This window comes from Rhincodon typus, chromosome 7, assembly GCF_021869965.1.
Source record: "Rhincodon typus isolate 14 chromosome 7, sRhiTyp1.1, whole genome shotgun sequence".
Classification (NCBI taxonomy): domain Eukaryota; kingdom Metazoa; phylum Chordata; class Chondrichthyes; order Orectolobiformes; family Rhincodontidae; genus Rhincodon; species Rhincodon typus.
In genome coordinates, this window is record NC_063338.1 from 58,678,275 (window position 1) to 58,698,377 (window position 20,103).

At 39.5% G+C, this 20,103-nt stretch overlaps 1 protein-coding gene across 1 annotated transcript in view; it reads left to right on the forward strand.

The window, feature by feature from the left end:
* Positions 1-20,103, forward strand: part of ttc21b (tetratricopeptide repeat domain 21B) — a 95,576-nt gene that overhangs the window by 21,295 nt on the left and 54,178 nt on the right. The window contains exons 6-11 of the mRNA XM_048599220.1: positions 2,439-2,631; positions 3,949-4,046; positions 7,457-7,657; positions 14,910-15,039; positions 15,466-15,623; positions 19,563-19,787. Of these exons, the coding sequence (XP_048455177.1) occupies positions 2,439-2,631; positions 3,949-4,046; positions 7,457-7,657; positions 14,910-15,039; positions 15,466-15,623; positions 19,563-19,787 (1,005 nt within the window). The remainder of the gene's footprint in view (positions 1-2,438; positions 2,632-3,948; positions 4,047-7,456; positions 7,658-14,909; positions 15,040-15,465; positions 15,624-19,562; positions 19,788-20,103) is intronic.

The window sequence follows — 20,103 nt, forward strand, 5'->3', positions numbered from 1 at the left end:
GCAGCATCAGAGGAGCAGGAAAGCTGATGTTTCGGGTCTAGACCCTTTTTCTGAAGAAGGGTCCAGACCCGAAATGTCAGCTTTCCTGCTCCTCTGATGCTGCTTGGCCTGCTGTGTTCATCCAGCTCTACACCTTGTTATCTCAGAGGCTAGTGATAATTGGGTATATCGGTTTGGTAAGCTGTGACTAATAATATGCCACGAGGATCAGTGCTGGAGCCTCAAATATTTACAATCCACATAAAAGACTTTTAAGTGACCAAATATATGGCTGAATTTGTCAATGACATTAAGATAAGTAGAAAGTAAATTGCTAAGAGGAGGTAAGTCTATAAAGGTTCAGTGAGCAGTAAAGCTTTGACAGACGGAGCATAATGTAAAAAATGTGAACTTGTCAACTATTGGCAAGAAGAAGAGAAAAATGGCAGAGCGTAGTATTTAAATGGAGAGAGATTGCAGAACATGGTGGTACAAAGTGGTATTATAATTTCACCTTGTCTTTTTTAAATGGGCATCTTCTGATTTTTAAATATTGACTGACTGCAAGGCCTTGATTCTCCTATAAAAGAAAACAGCCTCTCCAGTTCTAACCTCAATAAAAAGTAATGTCCAAGCCTGATAGTGTGGGTGCTTGGAAAATTTGAAGGAAGAATTTCTGCTCCTTTTGCCCCACATGGAGTGCTCTTAGGTAGATGTCTTCTTCTCAAAGTTGTTCTCAATTTACTACATCTGTTAGATTTCCTGAAGCACAGAAACCCAATCAGCCACTGTTAAATCTTCAAAGTTTAACCTGAGACTTCTAGCCACATTAGCATTTTAAAATACTAGTCACCTGTTGAAAGTGACTGCCACCTGAGTAAAAGCTAGAACCCATCTTTTATCAGTAACTTAATAGAAGTCAATAACATGAGCTTTCACTGTTTATATAGAAAGTCTGAAGTGCCATAAGTTACCTATATGAGAAATACTCAACTGGTCTCGTAGCATCTAGAAAGAGAGGGAAAGAGTTAACATCTCAGATCAACAAAACTTCTTTCTTCTCTAGCATCAACTTGCTATCTCAAAACTGTCCTGGTCCGCACTTCCATTTCATTCACTGTCTTATTGAGCTTGGGGTAGCGGGGGGAATAATGAAAGTATTCTCATTTCTTTCAGCTGTGAAGGAGCGCAAACTTATGATTACCTACATGCTTCCAAATCCTTCTTCCCTTCACTTTCCACTCATTCCATTCATTCTTCCAATCACATCCTTGCTGCTTTTTCATAATTCCCTCTGACGCTGTCCTCAGTTCTCAGGTTTGTTCCCTTTACACTGTGCTTGAGTACATCTAGACTTAAGAACAATACCGAACACTCCTTCCTATGCTTCATATCAACACCCACTTTGCAACCAGGAGTCTTCACACACAGAGAAGCCCTGTTCCTCCTGTTTCAGGATTCACCTTCCACCTGGATCTCTCCGTCTAACCTTGTATCCTATCTCAATCTTTTCATTTGAGTACTGCTTTCTTACCTCCGTCCGTACAGATTCTACATCATTCAATCCAAGATTTCTAGCTATCTTACTTATTCCATCTTGTATTGACAAAGTTACTGCACCAGCCTTCCCTTTTCTCTTCATGCTTAACCTTCTGAAAATCACACACCTTTGAATATTTAGTTCTCAATTTTGATCTCCTTGTAACATTGTCTCCCTAATGGCTACAAGATCATATCCATTAACCCCTATTTGTGCCAGTTCACTTGTTTTGTTCTGAATACTATGTGCGTTTGAGTAGTGACTAATTTAATTTTTTTTTAACCATTTATCCCCCTATGACTCTATTTACTGCTGTTTTCTTTTGTCTGTACACTTTGTCCCTTCCTACCCTACTGTGGATACTGTTATCAAAATAGTTGCTTTGCAATGCACTCCTATCCTTTTGCTTTGTAAATCTGGATGTTCTCCCCACTTCCCCCAAACTTTTCCCGATCTAATCAGACAAAATCCCTCTTTATGTCCTTAATTATTCAATTCACCTGGACACTGATTCCATCGTGGTTCAAATGAAGCCAACTGAGACAGCTCTTTTCTACTCTAATCCACATGGTGCCAGTGTCCCATGAACCAAAATCCATTTGTCCCATGCCAATCTTTAAGCTACATATTTAATTCCATTACTTTATTTACACTGAGGTGGTTTCTCTGTGGCTGAAGTAGATCTTTGCAACTGTGAATATTCAGAGAATTTCTGTCACTTGTACATTCCAGGGCAAGTCCTAATCTAGCATTTGCACTTCCATCAGATTTATTGTGGTGGCAGGAGTGTGCTAGAAGGGCTGAGGAAGTTGCTAAAGTGACATAGATGTTTATCTTAGAAGATTAGAAATTTCAGCTCTAAAATAATTGCATTATAACTTACTCAGTCCTGTACTTGATCACCCATGTTATTAAATAGTGTGGACGGAACCAGATTGTCCTTCAGCAAACCTATACCTTGGTTGAAAGAGCATTCAGCATATCGTCACGTAATGCAGAGATTGCAAATGAACTTGGCTATCAGATGGTGTTACAAGGAAAAGTAAAAGAAGCTGTGAGATGGTACAAAACTGCGATGTCACTGGATGAATCAAGTGTTCCTGCGTTAACTGGTAAGACTTCTTTAAAGTTTTATTTTTTTTATATCCAAGGGCAACAATTTTTAAGAGCCTTGGTTCGTTTGATGTAATGATGGCTATACAGTTTGTTTCTTTCAGACTCCAAGGGAAGATTTTAAAATCAATGTTTTCTAAATTGGGGGCTACAAATTTGCATTGTTGTCCCGACCCTGGATACTGGCCCAAGTTTTGAACTTTCTTGCGGGTAGTTTGCAGTGAGTGAGATTTTTTAAAAAATATTGTCTAAGTTTGTTTCAACTTGATTTGCCAACTGCCAGTGACGTCTATTGCAATACATTTTGAAACCAATAACAGAAAGGTAATTGACTTTTGGAAAGGATTACATGACATGATTTCAAGTTTTTTTTGAGCCAAATCTTCTGGCCTCATTTAAGTCCTCAGGCATTTGGTCACTTCAATCTGAGCACAAACTCCCAGTGAAATACTGTTTGGCGAACAATAGAACAGCCGCTACCTCTCTAGTCTGTCTTTAAGATTCTTGTAGGGTGACCTCCTTTCTGTGATCCTCAGTTCTGAGGAACGGTCACCGGACCCGAAACGTTAAGTCTGATTTTTCTTTTTTTCTTCACAGATGCTGCCAGACCTGCTGAGGTTTTCCAGCAACTTTGTTGTTGTTCCTCATTTACAGCATCAGCAGTACTTTCGGGTTTTCTCTTTCTGTGATGGTCAGCGATGTTTAAGAAATCTCTGTACATCAACACTGCACTGCTTAAGTCTTCAAGTCCATCTCCATAGCAATGTGTATCAAATGGGCCTTGTATCTGGGTAGAAATGCTACTGACATATGTTCTAGACAACCCCTCCCTATCCCCCACATCCTCCAACTCTCTAACTGCCAACTCCATTCTGTCTTGGAATTAAATAGTTTAAAATGTAACTTCACAAAATTTGGCATTCCAACACCACCTCATGAAACTTGGAGAGTGAAGTCCAGATTTTCAGGGAAGTGTGAACTCCAGAAGTTAAAAACCACTTACAATGGCTTGATATTTATCCATCCAAAACACCCGAAGTCCTTCAACTGACTTATTCTTATCCTTCATATTATCAGCCGTCTCAAGTTTTCTGTTTTCATCTTTTAAGTTCTCCTTAGTGTTTTGTTTGCACATTTCCTGTTGTTTTATTACATTCTGTATTTATAGAATGGAAATTCTGGTTCTTGAATTAGCGTAGATCTGTTGAGAACCTTGTAGTTGATTACCCGAAAATCCTGTATCCAATATATATAAAATTATATGGAAGTACTTTTAGCGAGTGGTAAATTAATCTTGAATATCTTTATAATTCAAGGTATTATAAGATGCCAACTAACTGAGGGACAACTAGAAGATGCAGAACAACAGTTGGAGTTTCTTAATGAAATTCAACAATCTATTGGAAAATCTGCGGTAACTCATCTTTGTTCTTGATGTTTGATTTCAGTTGTACTTAATCGCTAAACAATAGTCCACCATTTTCACATACAATGTTCTTGCCAGTCTGTCTGTAGGCACTTTAGCATCCACTAGGCCAGCATTTCTTGTCCATGCCTAATTGCCTGGAGAGAAGTTTAAGAATCAAATACTTTGCTGTGGGTCTGGAGTGCCATGTAGGCCAGGCTACATAAGGATGGCAGATTTCCTTCCCTTCAGAACATTACTGAACTAGATGAGTTTTTAACAATAATTGGCAGTGTTTGCATAGTCGCCATTAGGCCTCCTTATTGCAAGTTTTTTATTGAATTCAAATTTCACTATCTGCCATGGTGGGATTTGAACTTATGTTTCCAGAACATTGGTCTGGAATCCTGGATTGCTAGTCCAATGACATTACCATTGTGCCACTAACTTCACAGATTAATATCAGATATAAATAGATGATTAAATACATATTTTCATATCATTTTTCCATATAAATATTTAGGGCTTTCGTGAGACCAAAACGTTCAAGATTATTAAGCTATGGCTGTAGATGTTGCAGATCTATAGATCTCTCAAATTGTGACCTGCTAATTTAGCAGTAATGTGCACATGCAGCCAGTTCTCCAGCCAGATGTTGTCCTGACCTCATCCAATTGCCTATGCTTTGTTAGGGTAAACATATTACTACAGCTTACCAGCAGGTGCCTCCTTTGCAGGATGTCATTAAAATAGTGAATTCAAATCTCTCGTGCTGTAGGAACCATGTGGTTGATGACAGAAATTCCTGAAACCTAGGTTTTTTGATTTAATTGCAAATACAGATAAAAATTAATTGCGGCAATTTCCACCATGAATCTACTCTTGTTCCCTTTTGCTTTGGTTGTGTCTCTTAAAGAAATTCTGTGAAATTTTACTGCAAACAGGTTCTAAAAAGAGCTAGTTGTACAATTCTGTATGCAGCTGGTAGCTAAAGCAAATAACATAACATCCTACATCAAGTCTCACAATTTCTATATTTGCTGGAAAATTGCATTTATACAGCACACTATTAATGTGCTAAAAATCCAAAAGTGATATTGATAAATGATAATGATAAGCAAATCTTTGGAGAGATAACCAAAGACATCATTTAAGAGACTATATTTTTGTAAATTTTTGAAGGTGAGGATTGATTGAGGTCAAGGTAGATAAGACTGTGTTCTACAAGAAACCAGCAAAAGTACTGGTAAATGAAAGGCTCATATTCCAAGGAAGTGTCTTAGACAAAGTGAAAATGGCCTTTGTGAACAGACCTGAATAGTGACAAGTAAAATGCATTAGTGGTAGTGGGACTGGAAGAATTACAAAGATTTTGTTCCATATTTCAATGTTAATATAAAGAATGCAAATCATTTTGAAAATCATCAATATTTTGACATTTAATTTAGAATAGTTGATTGCAAAAAAGGCAGTAGTGATATAAATTAGAACTTTAACTCTACAAACAATGACATGGACAATTGAAATGTCAATCACTTCAGGGACATTGAAAATGTTCACTGAGGAAGAACTTTTATTTATTTGTATATTGCTTTGATATATCTTAGATAAAAGTCTCATGCCTTATAAAATGTGCAATTGTTGAAGTGAGTCACTGTGTTACACAATGAAATTGTTTAAGCTTACACTAAATAAACGTTTGAAATACATCTCCACTAACGAACAGTCAGGTACTTGGTTAGAAAGCAGCTGTTCCCCTTAGTTGAATGTTCAAGAACAAGAGGGCACACTATTTTAAAGTGAAAGGCAGAAATTTTAGAGGGGAATTGAGGAAAAATCTTTCCACTCAGAGTGGGAGGAGTCTGTAATGCACTGCCTGGGAGGGTAGTTGAGGCTGGTAACCTCACAATCTTTAAACAGTACTTGGATGAGCACTTGAAGTGTCATAGTCAAGGCTATGGGCATCATGCGGAAAAGTCAGACTGGTGTAGGTAGTGATGTATTTTGGCAATACAGACTTGATGGGCAAAAGGGCCTCTTTTGTACTGTATTGTTCTAAGTACTTTGCAAAATAATGGAATGCAAACTATTGTTGACTGTAAAGCATGTAGCTGCTGAAAAATCCTTTCGTATGCAAATAAAACAATTTTCTAAACTAAGCTATTTATATTGAGAAGCAGAGGCTGGTGAATGGCTTTTGGTAGGTTGTCCCCTTTTTGATGTTGGGTCCCTCAATTAGGTACTGAATGCTTTTGAAAGAGGGACCTAACCCTGGAAGCCTAGAAGCATACACTCCAGGATTTTCTTGTCATGTTCCCCTCATGACAACTCCAACCATGAACATAATTGGGGTGGAGACAAGGAGGCAATGGGATACTCACGTCCATCCTCCTGCCTGATTAAATGTCCTTCCACCGCAAGCTTACCACAAGATTCCCCTTAAAGACTTGCATAATTAGGGATCTCTGGTGGATCAGAACACCTAAAGCAATGTACTTTTGAAGTGCAGTCTCTGCTGTAATATAGGAAATGCAAATTTATAACAACCATCTCCCCATATGCAGCAACATGATAATGATCAGGTAATAAAAGTTGGTATATTGATTAAACAATAAATATAAGCCCGGACACCCACTCTTTGAAATAATGCAATGATGTCATTTACATCTACCTAAAAGGGCAGATGGGACTTCAGTTAACTATCTCAACAAAAAGATAGTACCTCCTCAATTTCAGTTGCAATCCATGCCATTGTTTGTACTTGCAGTTTAGTGAATCAGTTATCAATTATTATTTGATTACCAATTCACATTCCCTGCAGTCCAGGGAACTATGGCAGCTCTGCTTTCTGGGATGTGGGAAATTTAAAACTTTAAATATGCTGGTTTAACTAAGTACTGACAGCAAGGTGACTTGTAACAACGAGCTTGACTGAGATAAACTCAGTCACCTCAGATGTAAGGACCGTTACAACCTCGTTGTTATGATTAGGAGAGTGATTGGTTCCTCTGCACCTATGAATCATTGCTTAATCCGTTCGCTAATATTACTCAAAACTTGAAAACAATTGTGGTTTAAAATTGTTACTTCCACTGCTCCAGAGGTGTGTAATAACATTTCTGAACAGACTGAGTTAGAAATATCTGTCCTTCCTTAAGGGACTCGTGACGTGCAGTGGTAATTCCCTAGCTCAGGACCAGAAGGCCTGAGTTCAAGCCCTATCTGGTCCAAAGATGTGTCATAACCTGTCTGAAGAGGTTGATTGAAAGTATCTATCTTTCCTTAGGTGAAGAGACCTTTATGATTCACTATTTGCATCTGAAACATAAGCATTATTAATCAAAAAATCCTGCGTATAAAAAGAAATGTCTGCTCAGATAGAAAAAGGAAATCCAATCACTTGCATCTTTATTTTCCAGGAACTGTCATTCCTGCGTGCAGTTTTGGCTGTGAAGAAACATAAGGGGCAGGATGAAGTAATTCATTTCCTAAATGATGCTATTGACATTCATTTCTCCACATTGCAAGGCCTGCCTCTGGGAGTTCAGTACTACGAAAAGTTAAATCCTGACTTTCTATTAGAAATTATGCGTGAATATCTTGTCTTCTGTCCCACACAGGTAAAAGTTCAATGTTAAATTAACATTTACTGAAATAGATTCAGAAACATAAGAGATGCCTATATTGTGAATCTGTTGTGGATCTAAAATTTAAAAGGAGTAAGATTGTCAGAGCAATTTTTTTAAACTGATCCTGTTGTATAATTTTAAGTCAAATAGTTGATAAGATGAATGAAATTTTAAGTAATCATGAGGCAAAAATGTCAGTGTTCATCATGATTACCTTTCTACAAGAGACAGCAACTTTTGGAGTGTGTGCAGTTGAAATAGATGGAACCAAATGTTGCTGTCCCTAACTCTGTATTTCTCTATCGTGGGAGCTGTTGATGTTCCTCAGATTGAAATCAAGTAGAATCACTGAACGGAGTTGTACTATCAGTTTTATTGTAGAAATGCTTAGGGGGAAAAGACTACATGCACCTTTCATGAATAAGAAGCAACTGGGTTTTTTTAACAAAATTCTGTATTTTTGAACTTTTTAATTTTGTTTTTGTGCATGCCTCGTTCATGTACTGGTCTCTCAGTAAAATTTTGATAGCAGTGAAGGATATTGATACATTTTACTTTCTGGTTTGCTGTATGTGAGTCTGTTTCGGTGTAATTGGCTGCTTATCCTGCTTAATGACATGCATGTTCTTGGATGCTCAAAAATTACCATGGCTTGACACCAGATTCAAACTAGTATTCAAAAAGGCGAAATCTGTGCTGCAAAGATTGCTAAATGGCTTTCTTTGAGGTCAGGAGTGAGCACCATCACTTCGCTGCAAACCACAAAATCCAGATCACAATATGTTTTATACTCTTGAAAGTAACAGTTACCGAAACATAATTTTGAAATAAGTATTTTTTAATTGTTTGGAGTTGACAAGAAACTAAGAAATGTTTTATTTTCCAAATCAACCTGTTCAGAGTTGTTGTGATACACCTCAAGCAAGCATTTAACATCAGCTTCCTGGCCCAGCGGTAGTGACACCACCACTGTGCCACATTATCTCTCAATTAAGAAAAAGGCAGATGGAACTTCAGTTAAATGTCTCAATACAATGATGGCATCTCCTTAATTTAAGTTAGAATATATGCCGTTGTTTGCACTTGCAGTTTGGTGAATCAGTAATGATGATTGAAAACGGGAATTATCTTAAATTGTTGCCAATGAATTGAGATGCTTTCTGTTGCTATTCTCTGAGAGACAATGGTATATACATAGACAGAGATACAGTGGAGACACTTAGAGCACCATAAAACTCAATTGATTTATAAAGTAGTCAAACAAATAACACACACTTTCAACAACAAGAGGTATCTCAATCTCTGTTTTTCACTACCCTGGGTTCTATAACTAACTCCAAACATTAATACCTGGGAGAGTCAGCAGCCAGCTAGGCTGAAAGTCTTCATGACGTCTTCAACATTCCTCCTGACGTAGGGTACCCCATGCAGAGTGATTCTTTGAAGTTCTGCTGAAGAAAGTATTCTTCTCATGCTCTTTACACACTGACCTCTGTGCCAAGTGTATGCCTTATTTGGAATTATCCATGATAGTGACCAATCCTAAATGTTTCGTCCAAATCTATGCCTTCTTTGATAGAGACAGCAGTTACTGATTTCCTGCAATCTTAGCTCTTAGCAGTCCTGAATGACTGACTCAGCATAATTCCACTGACATAACTGCCCGTTGTAAAACCTCTTATCAGTTCCTGTTATCTTCAGCCTTATCCAACATTTCCATAGTAAAATAAAGAACTGTAGATGCTGGAGATCGGAAACACAAACAAAGAAGTACTGGAGAAACTTGGCAGATCTGGCAGCATCTATGGAGAGAGACACAGAGTTAATGCTTTGAGTCCAGTGACCCTTCTTAAGAACATTCTGTCTTTCTAACTTTCTGTTTTTATTTGAGATGCTTTCTCTGTTGACAGGCAATTCTTCTCTATCTTGTTGAATTCCATTTATTCTAACCTGAATAAATGGAGTCAGATAAAGGGTAAAAATCACCAAGCTGTTTAACTTTATGTTGAGTTATTCAGAATGCCATCTAAAAGGGTAATTAAAGAATATTAAAGCCAGTACTACTTTTAAGAGCTTAGTCTATACGGTACAGGAGCAGAATTAGGCCATTCAGTCCATCCGGTCTGCTCCTCTATTCAGTCGTGGCTAATATGTTTCTCAACACCGTTCTCCTGTCGTCTCCCAATAACTCTTGATCTCCTTAGTAATCAAGAGCCATCCTATCGCTGTCTTACATGTACTCGATGACTTGGTCTCCACAACCCTCTACAGCAATGAGTTCCACTGATTAGCTACCCTCTGGATGAGGGGGAATTCCCCCTCATCTCCATTCTGAAGGGTCGTCCCTTCACTCTGAGGTTGTACCCTTGGGTCTTAGTCTCTGCTAATATCGAAAATATCTTCTCCACGTACATTATATCCAGGCCTCTCATTAGTCTGTAAGTTTCAATCAGATCTCCTCTCCTTGTTCTAAACTCCATCAAGTACAGACCCAGAGTCTTCACTCCCTCCTTATGTGACAAGCCCTTCATCCCCAGGATCGTTCTTGTAGCCCTCCTTTTCACCCTGTCCAAAGCCAGAGCATCCTTCTTGGATACGGGGCCCAGAACTGCTCTCAATACTCCATATGCAGCCTGACCAGATCCTTATACAGCCTCAACAGTACATTTCTGCTCTTGTAATCTAGCCCTCAAAATGAATGCCAACATTGCATTTCCCTTCCTACCCACAGACTGAATCTGCATGTTAACCTTAAGAGATACCTGAACTAGTCTTCCAAGGTCCTTTGTGCTTCAGATTTCTGAAGCTTTTCCCCGTTTAGAAAATAGTCTACGCCTCTTCTTCCTACCAAAGTGCTTAACCTCACATTTTCCTGCGTTGCATTCCACCTGCCACTTTTTGCCACTTACCTAGCCTGTCCAAGTCCTTCTGCAGCCTCCCTGCTTTCTCAACACTACCTGTCCCTCCTCCTATTTTTGTGTCAACTGCAAAATTAGCAATGATGCCCTCAGTTCCTTCATCCAGATCATTAATGTATAACGTGAATAGTTGTGGTCCCAACACTGACCCCTGCAGAATTCCACTAGGCACTGGCTACCATCCTGAAAAAGTCCCTTTGCTAGTCAGCCAGTCTCTTTGCCATGCCAGTTCCTTGCCCCTATCACCCAAGGTCTCGTATCTTATTTAGCAGCCTCCTGTGCAGCACTTCGTCAAAGGCCATCTGGAAATCCAAATAGATCATGTCTGCTGGCTTTCCTTTGTCTAACTTGCTCATTACCTCCTCAAAGAATTCAAACAGATTTGACAGACATGACTTTACCTTGATAAAGCCATGCTGACTCAGCCCTATTTTATCATGTACTTTTAAGTACTCCCCAATCTCATCCTTAATAGTGGACTTTAAAGTCTTATGAATGACCGAAGTCAGGCTAACTGGCCTATCTTAAATGGTGGTGTTACATCAGCCATTTTCCAGTCCTCTGGGACACTCCTGATTCCAGTGATTCCTGAAGGATCACCACCAAAGCCTCTACAATCTCCTCAGCTACCTCCTTCAGAACTCTAGGGTGTAGCCCATCTAGTCTAGGTGATTTATCCACCTTCACACCTTTCAGTTTCCCCAGCACCTTCTCCTTAGTATCTGTCAAATGCATATGTTCCCATGAAATTGGTATAAAACACTGTTCTAGAGAGAATCTGCTGTCCAATCAGGTGCTACGTTTTAGTGGAGCTATCACTTCTGTCCTATGATATTAAAGTAGATAATTGAATGTACTGTTTCTGTTGCATATGCAGCAGATTGAAACCTTAAAGTCAGCTTTTTTAGTTTTCAAATAAATTTCTGAGCAACGTTCCTATAAATCCTAGAAATTCAATATTTTAAACCTCTCTTTCTAATTTATTCCTCAAATCAGAACAAATGCAAACGTGTAAAGTATAGACACAATACGGGTAAACGTATTGACCTGGATTTCCTGATGGCCAGATAATAAGTCAAAGTTGTACATCCCAGATAAAGCAGAATCAGGAAGAATTGTGCAGGTAATTGAGGATTCCACTGGGCAGTTCCCATATTCTGGAACCCATTTATTCATATAAGTATCCATTTAAATCAGATATAAAGAGACCAAAGCTGTTCACAATATTCGTGGTGTGATCCGGTTCGTGCCTTGTATAGCTTTAGCAAGGCCTATCTATTTTTATGGTCTGTTGCCATTGAAATAAACCCCAACAGTTTATTTGCCCTTTCTATAACCCACTGAACTTAATTGAAAGTTGAGATTCATGCAAAAAGTCCCCAAAATCTCCCCGTGTTGTGCTTTCTGCAGTCTTTCCCATTTAAGTAATATTCAGCTCTTTAAGGTTTTGGAGTAGATCTGTAGCTCGGGTTGTGGGTGTTGAGGTTGGTTGGCTCGCCGAGCTGGTTTGTTGTTCCGCAGACGTTTCATTACCGTGCTTGGTAACATCCTCAGTGCAGCCTCTGATGAAGCATCGGTGTGTTTTCCCGCCTGGTTTTTAATCTCTGGGGTCCATTGCGATGGATTGCCGCACTTCCAAGTTTCCTCCGTAGTGGAATGTATATGGGGTAGAGTTCAATGTGTTTATTAATAGCATGCTTCATGGAGTGCCATGCTTCCAGGAATTCTCGTGCTTGTCTCTGCCTAGCCTGTCCCAGGATCTTGGTGTTGTCCCAGTCGAAGTCGTGGCTCTCCTTGTCCACGTGGATTGAGATGAGTGAGTATTGGTCGTGTCTTTTTGTAGCCAGTTGGTGTTCATGTACGCTTGTTGTTAGTTTCCTTCCTGTTTGTCCGATGTAGTGTTTCTCGCAGTCTCTGCAGGGTATCTTGCAGATGACATTGGTCCTGTCCATGGCGGGGAGTGGGTCTTTAGTTCGGGTGAGCACTTGTCGTAGGGTTGATGTGGGCTTGTGTGCCACTCTGATGCCCAGCGGTCGTAGAAGTCTTGTGAGTTCTGACGTGTTCCTGATGTAGGGTAGTGTGATGACTGTCTCGGGGTGTGTAGAATCTTTCTGATGCTGTTCCTGTAGGCATCTAGTAACCAAACCAGCACACACAAACGAAGCTGCGTGCAAACACTATTTAAAAGGGCACCAACACACTGCAGCAACGTAGAACTACGCCAAGAGGAGGAGGAATACCTCTTCCAAGTCTTCAAGGATAATGGATATCCAAAGAACTGGGTCAGGAGATGCCTACAGGAACAGCATCAGAAAGATTCTACACACCCCGAGACAGTCATCACACTACCCTACATCAGGAACACGTCAGAACTCACCACAAGACTTCTACGACCGCTGGGCATCAGAGTGGCACACAAGCCCACATCAACCCTACGACAAGTGCTCACCCGAACTAAAGACCCACTCCCCGCCATGGACAGGACCAATGTCATCTGCAAGATCCCCTGCAGAGACTGCGAGAAACACTACATCGGACAAACAGGAAGGAAACTAACAACAAGCGTACATGAACACCAACTGGCTACAAAAAGACACGACCAATACTCACTCATCTCAATCCACGTGGACAAGGAGAGCCACGACTTCGACTGGGACAACACCAAGATCCTGGGACAGGCTAGGCAGAGACAAATTGAACTTGACCCCATATACATTCCACTACGGAGGAAACTCGGAAGTGAGGCAATCCATCGCAATGGACCCCAGAGTTTAAAAACCAGGCGGGAAAACACACCGACGCTTCATCAGAGGCTGCACTGAGGATGTTACCAAGCATGGTAACGAAACGTCTGCGGAACAACAAACCAGCTCGGCGAGCCAACCAACCTCAATATTCAGCTCTTATATTATTCCTGCCAAAGTGTAGTACTTCATTTTACCACAGGATATTCCATCTGCCAACTTCTTACCCTTTCACTTAACCTGTCTAAATTCCTCTGTCGTTTTCTTCAAGCTGTGCGATCAAGCAGCCAAGCTGAGGCTCTGAGCACAAATCAATGTGCCAACACATTAACTTCTAGCTTCTCCAGCCACCTCAGAGGTCCATGCAACAGCTAGAGAAACTAGACTGAACATAGCCCCCTCTGGATTCCTTCCGTCATCCTTATTACTTGCCTTCTCGCTTATTTTGTGTCATTTTTGAACTTACCAATTAGTATCTTCACTGCTCTGATCCAAATCATTAATAAATTTTGGACATAATTGTGGCCCTCGTACTGTTTCCTATAGTTCCACTAGTCATAGGTTTCCATCCTGAATTTGCCTACTTTATCCCAATTCTGTCCTGACACCCCCTCTGCCCTGGGACTGGATATCCTTTCTTCCCTTTCCTACTGATGTCACCATCCCCCTCAGTGACTGACACTGGCTCCTCTCCCCCAGGGAACCTGGCACACACACTCTAAATATGGCAAGTGACTGCTGTGAAAAAGTGGTCTCCTTACCCCACTTCTGACTATACTGCACTGCAGGGAACCTGTCGGATTTACATTATGGCTCCGCATTTTGAAAGGAGGCCCAAGCAAATTCTGTCAGAAATGTGGATTATAAGGAACAAAATGGATATCTGACTGTGATTGCCAAACCTTGGAAAATCTGGTCCATTATTTTGATTACTGCTGACAGCCCAAAATGCGAAACACTGGAAAATAATACTTGTAAACATGCACTGCAGTATTTCAACAATGGAATTTATTCCAAAGCATGTACTGAGTTTCAAAAAAACAAATGCAAAATATTTTTCTGCAAATCTGAAATAAAAGTAGAAAATGCTGATAACACTCAACAGGTTAAGCAGCTTCTTGAAAAGGTTAGAAACTATACATGTTTTGAAAGAACTTGAAGAATTTCTGATTTGTCTTAAGTTTATTTTTTAAATTTATTAGATGTGGGTGTCACTGGCAGGACCAGTATTCATTGCCCACCTGTAATTGCCCAGAGAGCAGTTAAGAGTCAACCACATTGCTGTCTGGAGTCACATGAAGGCCAGAGCCCTTCCCTAAAGGGCACTAGTCGGCAATGATTTCGTGGTCATCATTAAAATCTTATTTCCAGATTATTTTTGAATTCACATTCCACCAACTGCAAGGCAGGCTTCGAACCCTGGTCCCCAAAACGTTCCCTGGGTCTCTGTATTAATAGACCGGCAATAATGGCACTAAGCCAGTCTCTATCCTGTGTAGTTGTTTTGTGTATTTTATGTACACTGGACTTATTGTACACTAAGTTTTCTAAAGTCATGACAGCTTTGTTTGTTTTTTGCAGCCTGGAGCTCCTAGTCAGCCACTATCTCCATTACTGAAACATTGTGCTTCAGTGCTGGAGACTGTTGTGAAAACAGTACCAGGACTATTAGAAGCTGCCTTTCTAATGGCCAAAGTTAAATACTTAGCAGGTATTTATATTGTACTGTGAATTGAATAAAACTCATATTTTTAATGTAACCTGTTCACTGCAAGAACAATGATTTTGTAAATCATGAAGCATGTCCCTATATTTTTAAATCTATAACTCAAGGGATTAACAGGATACTCAAAGATAAGAACATAGACATTTTGTTTGTTATAAATATCTGTACAATTATGATATATTGAGAATTTTATTGTCTTTTGTTCCTGGAATTTTTAAAAAAGCAGGAAAAGTACTGGTCAGCTTTAAAGAACTTGTAACTGAGAAGTCATCTTTCAGAAATAGTTACAAGAAAGGATAACATAGGATTATTTGTGCAATTGGCATGACAAGTTCAGAATTTATGACTGAAAATGTTACAGCTTGAACTGGATTAAATCTTCCACTGTTGTTGCATTTTCTTATTTAAAAGGTGATGTTGACGCTGCCCAATGCAATCTGCAGCATTGCTTAGAACAGAATCCTTCATATGCTGATGCACATCTCCTGATGGCTCAAGTTTACCTGTCTCAAGAAAATTTTAAACTCTGCTCACATTCTCTGGAACTATGTTTGAGTTATAATTTTGAGGTAAATTTAATTGCATTCACTGGATAACATAAGATTTTTGATTAAATTGTAGTTGTAGTTTTTTAAAATTGTAATTTATTCTTCAATTTTTAGTTTTAATCTGACTTTTATCCTAAAACACAGTTTTATTTAATTCATGATTTCTTTTTCACTGAATTTTACTGCATGTTTATTAAATTCTATTACTTAGACTTTCTACTTATCCATGACAGTTTAGCTAATTGCATCATTACAGGGCTATTGACCGCCATAGGGTTCTGTCTCTGAACCGAGATGATTTACTGGCTTGAGCAATTTGATGTTGTCAGGCACTGTCTCTGTTCTCGTGGGGTATCTGTCTGAAGGGAGCTTGAGATATGCATGCTGCAGTCCTCTGTGGTCATACTTTTGATTAAAGATAGGGAAGGGAAGGTAAAAATCCTTATTTTGAAAAGCAACACCTAAGTTTGCGTAACTGATCGCATTGGCTTATTGATATTTAAATTAAATAGCTATTCTGCAGCTAGCCAAATCATGATTACTTAGACCTATACAATGGGCAGAACATTTAGCTCTCAATGGGGCCAGCATGGAATTGCATATGCATAGAAATTTATGCTGCCAGCTGGCATGCTGGTTTGCCAGCATAATTTGGTGCATGTGCCATCCTCTAGGCAAGGAAACGTGCGGCTCTATTAGGGGAGGGGGGGGTGGTCGTGGGAGTTGTTGCTATTCCCCTCTAGGACTTTTCAACAAGAATGGATAACCAATTAACAGGAATTAAAGACCAATAGAGGCCTTTGTCATAGGTTGAAAGGATTTTTTTCACTTGGATTCCAATGCCCCCACCCCCTCCTGAGATATCAGAGAGTTGGCCAGCTGCCTGGGGATAGGTTTCGAGTGGCATTCTATGGAGCATCAGTACACCAGGCTTGTCTGCCTAACCTTTCTTCCTTGCATAATGGTGACTAGATTCTCAGTCTTAAGTTCATTTAAAATTTCAAGTTAAAGAACAGCACTTTCACCTTAGGGCACCTTGTCTCTTCTTTAGTGCAAGAGAACTTCTTATTGATCCTCTAGCTTTGACCGACTATCCATTGTCCTATCAACTGGATAGCAAACCTCCTGGAATAACATTGCTTGTTGACTGTTTCCCACACTTTGCCGGGTTGTGATCCCCATTTGATTCCAATGTTTGGGTCCTACCTCAAAATTCTGTGTGATGTTAATCCTTGTCAGGCAACTACCTAAAATCCTTCAGAAGACTTTACAGTCTAACTTTCACAATGATGTGTGAATTCGCCTTCAAACTGCTATCTGTGAGGCAATGTTGTCTAACCTTGATATCGTTTTGTACTTATTTTATGTTTGTACCCAATTTGCTTCTTTCACTATTCAGTGGGATACCATAGCATAAAGTTCCAAACCTTAATTAGAACATCCAATAACCTCCCAACTCCAGTAGAAAAGCTTGACTTTCTTACCTCTGTTTTAATAACTGTCATACTGCAACTTTGTTAATGTTTTCAAAATTGTTTAAATTTATTTCTTCTTGAAATGTAGTGTAAACTTTTAAGTCACTGATCAAACATATTCCCTCCCTAAGGGAATTATGTGTCTACCTAGAGCACGTGACTGCAATAATTCAAGAAGACAGCTCACCAGTACCTTCTCAAGGGCAGCTAGGGACTGGCAATAAATGTTGGCCAACCAGTGATGCCCAAGTCCCATGAGTGAATAATTTAGTATATAATGATAATGGTTTCAGACAGGATTAGACATTTGGTCTATTTAGCCTACCACTGCTGATGAAATTTATCAAAGCTACACTTGTTTCATATCTTTTATTAGCCAAAGAAGTCTTTCTAGGACTGCTGTAGTTCTTATTGTGCTCCTACAATAAGTTTATAATGGAAGTTCTAGGATGCCAAACCAATAATGATGAAAGAACTGTAATTGTTTGTTGAAGTCAGAACAGTGCACAGTTTAGAGGAGAACATGGAGTTGTTGATGTTTGCATAACGTTGTTATACTTATCCTTCTTGGAGTGAGGATTACAGCTGGGAAGGGCTGTTAGAGTAACCTTGCATAATTAGCACAGTGCATCCCTTTCATTTGCACATAATTGTGCTGGTGCTAGAGAGTACAGTTATTAAGGCACTGATCAAACAAATTCTCTGTCCTAGATAGTGCCATGTATTTTGAGTGTGGTCTGATCAATTCCATTGTCCTATGATCTTTCACAATTTATTATACGTTTCAATATGGGCAAAGTCTTTCTTTGGATATTACGTACAGTAAAATACCCATCCCCACCCCCACATTGGATCTGCTTATTGGTCGGTATTATTTTTATTTTATTTTATTTCATTCCTGCTTCTTTTGAAGGTTTGAATCTAGCCAAACTGCTTGATCAAGATAAGTTTTCTATTAGCGCTAGTGTTCCACTAACAAGTCTGACTATTCTCCTGTATTGGCTGATCATTTGTTCCTGGTTTCAAACAGACTTTCATTTCCAGTAGAGGATGAATAATGGAAATCATGCATGTTTTGACCAGATGCCCTTTTATTGTCTTTAAAAAAAATTCTTTTACACTAAATAGAAGTTTGAATGCACAATTAAAGATTTAGTAGATTGCATGGATAATAGATGAAAATCAACTGAAAAACAAAGTAGTCAAAGAAGGCGCTTTACTTGGGAAGGTAGTTTTAAATTTTAAGCTTCCTTTAAATTCCAGGACATAGTTTTTTTTTAAATCATGAAGGAATTATAGGATTGAAGTCTTTTAAACAGTGGTCAGTACCATTTTCATCTCCTCGGTTAGTGAAACAGTTTGCTCCTATATGTTGTAAGATGTAGATAGCATTCAGACTTTGATGCAGAGGCAAGTAACGATCCCTCCACACAAGTGTAGGCAATGGTGATTTCTGCGAAGGCATGTAACCATTTCCTGTCATTTCAATGGCAGTACCATTGCTGAATCCACCAACATCAACATCCTGAGATAACCAGGTGTAGAGCTGGATGAACACAGCAGACCAAGCAGCATCAGAGGAGCAGGAAGGCCGACATTTCGGGCCCAGACCCTTCTTCAGAAAAAAAGAGTCTAGGCCCGAAACGTTGGCCTTCCTGTTCCTCTGATGCTGCTTGGCCTGCCTGTGTTCATCCAGCTCTACACCTTGTAATCTCAGATTCTCCAGCATCTGCAGTTCCTACTATCTCTGAAGCAACATCAACATCCTGGGGTTTTGTTAAATAAAAATTAACTAGATCTTTTGTCTAAATACTGTGGCTATAGGTATAGATCAAAGGCAGAGAATTATGTGGTGAATAATTCATTTAATTCTCCAAAGCCTGTTCACTATCTACAAGGCAAGGTCAGGAATGTGATTGAATACTCTCCATTTTTCAAGGTGAGTACACCTCAAGAAGCTGACCACTATCCAGGGAAAAGCAGCCAGCTTGATCAGCACCCCATTTTACTGCATAAACATTGACTCCCTCCCACACCAAGTCACACTGGCAGCTGAGTGTACCATCTATAACAGACACTGCAGCAACTCGCCCTGGCTGTTTTGACAACACTTCTCAAATCCACAAACTTAACTACCTTGGAGGAGACAGGCAGCAAACACTTGGGTCAGCTCACTACCAAAAAGCTCCCCTCCCAGTTACATACCACCGTAATTTGGATTGATATTGTACTTCCTTCACTGTCATGGATCAAAGTCCTTGTTCTCTCCCAGACAACCCTGTGGGTGTCCTAACATCACGTGGACTAACAGTATGAGAATGGGCTATAAATGCTGATGTTATCAACAATATTTAAATCCTTTGAACAAGTTGAAAAATAAGCTCTTTTCAGTATGTACACATGTTGCAAAGTCTCAGCAAATAAGCTGAAAACAACAAGAGGGCTTTGATTTTGTCCCTTACTTAAAATGATTTTCCCCTTTCAGATTCGTGAGCATCCCCTGTATCACTTGATTAGAGCTCAAACTCAGAAGAAAATGGGTGATATTCAGGAAGCCATTAAAACCTTGAAGATTGCTGCAGGTTTGCCTGCAATGAGGAAAACAGGAAGTACATCCAAATCAAAGGGCAAAAAAATTGAATTTAGTGCAACTGATCGTGTTTCTGTTTTTCTGGAGCTAGCGGAGGCTCACCGCATGAATGGAGAACAGGTAATGAAATAAGTTACATTTTTCATGCCTTCCGTTTATGCTTTTCTTGCTTCTGAACTTGACTATTCCAAAACTATCCTTGCTAATTTCCCACATTCTACCCACCACAATTTTGATGTCAACTGAACCTTTTTGCTGCCTATTTCATAACTTGCTCCTAGTCACTCCTTATGCAGTCTACTCCACATTGGTTCCCAATCAAGCAACATCTAGATACTAAAATTCTAATTCTTGTCTCAAATTCCTCCATGGTCTAGCCTAACTTTCTGCCTGTAATCTCTTTCAGCTCAACAGTCCCCTGAGATATCTGTATTAA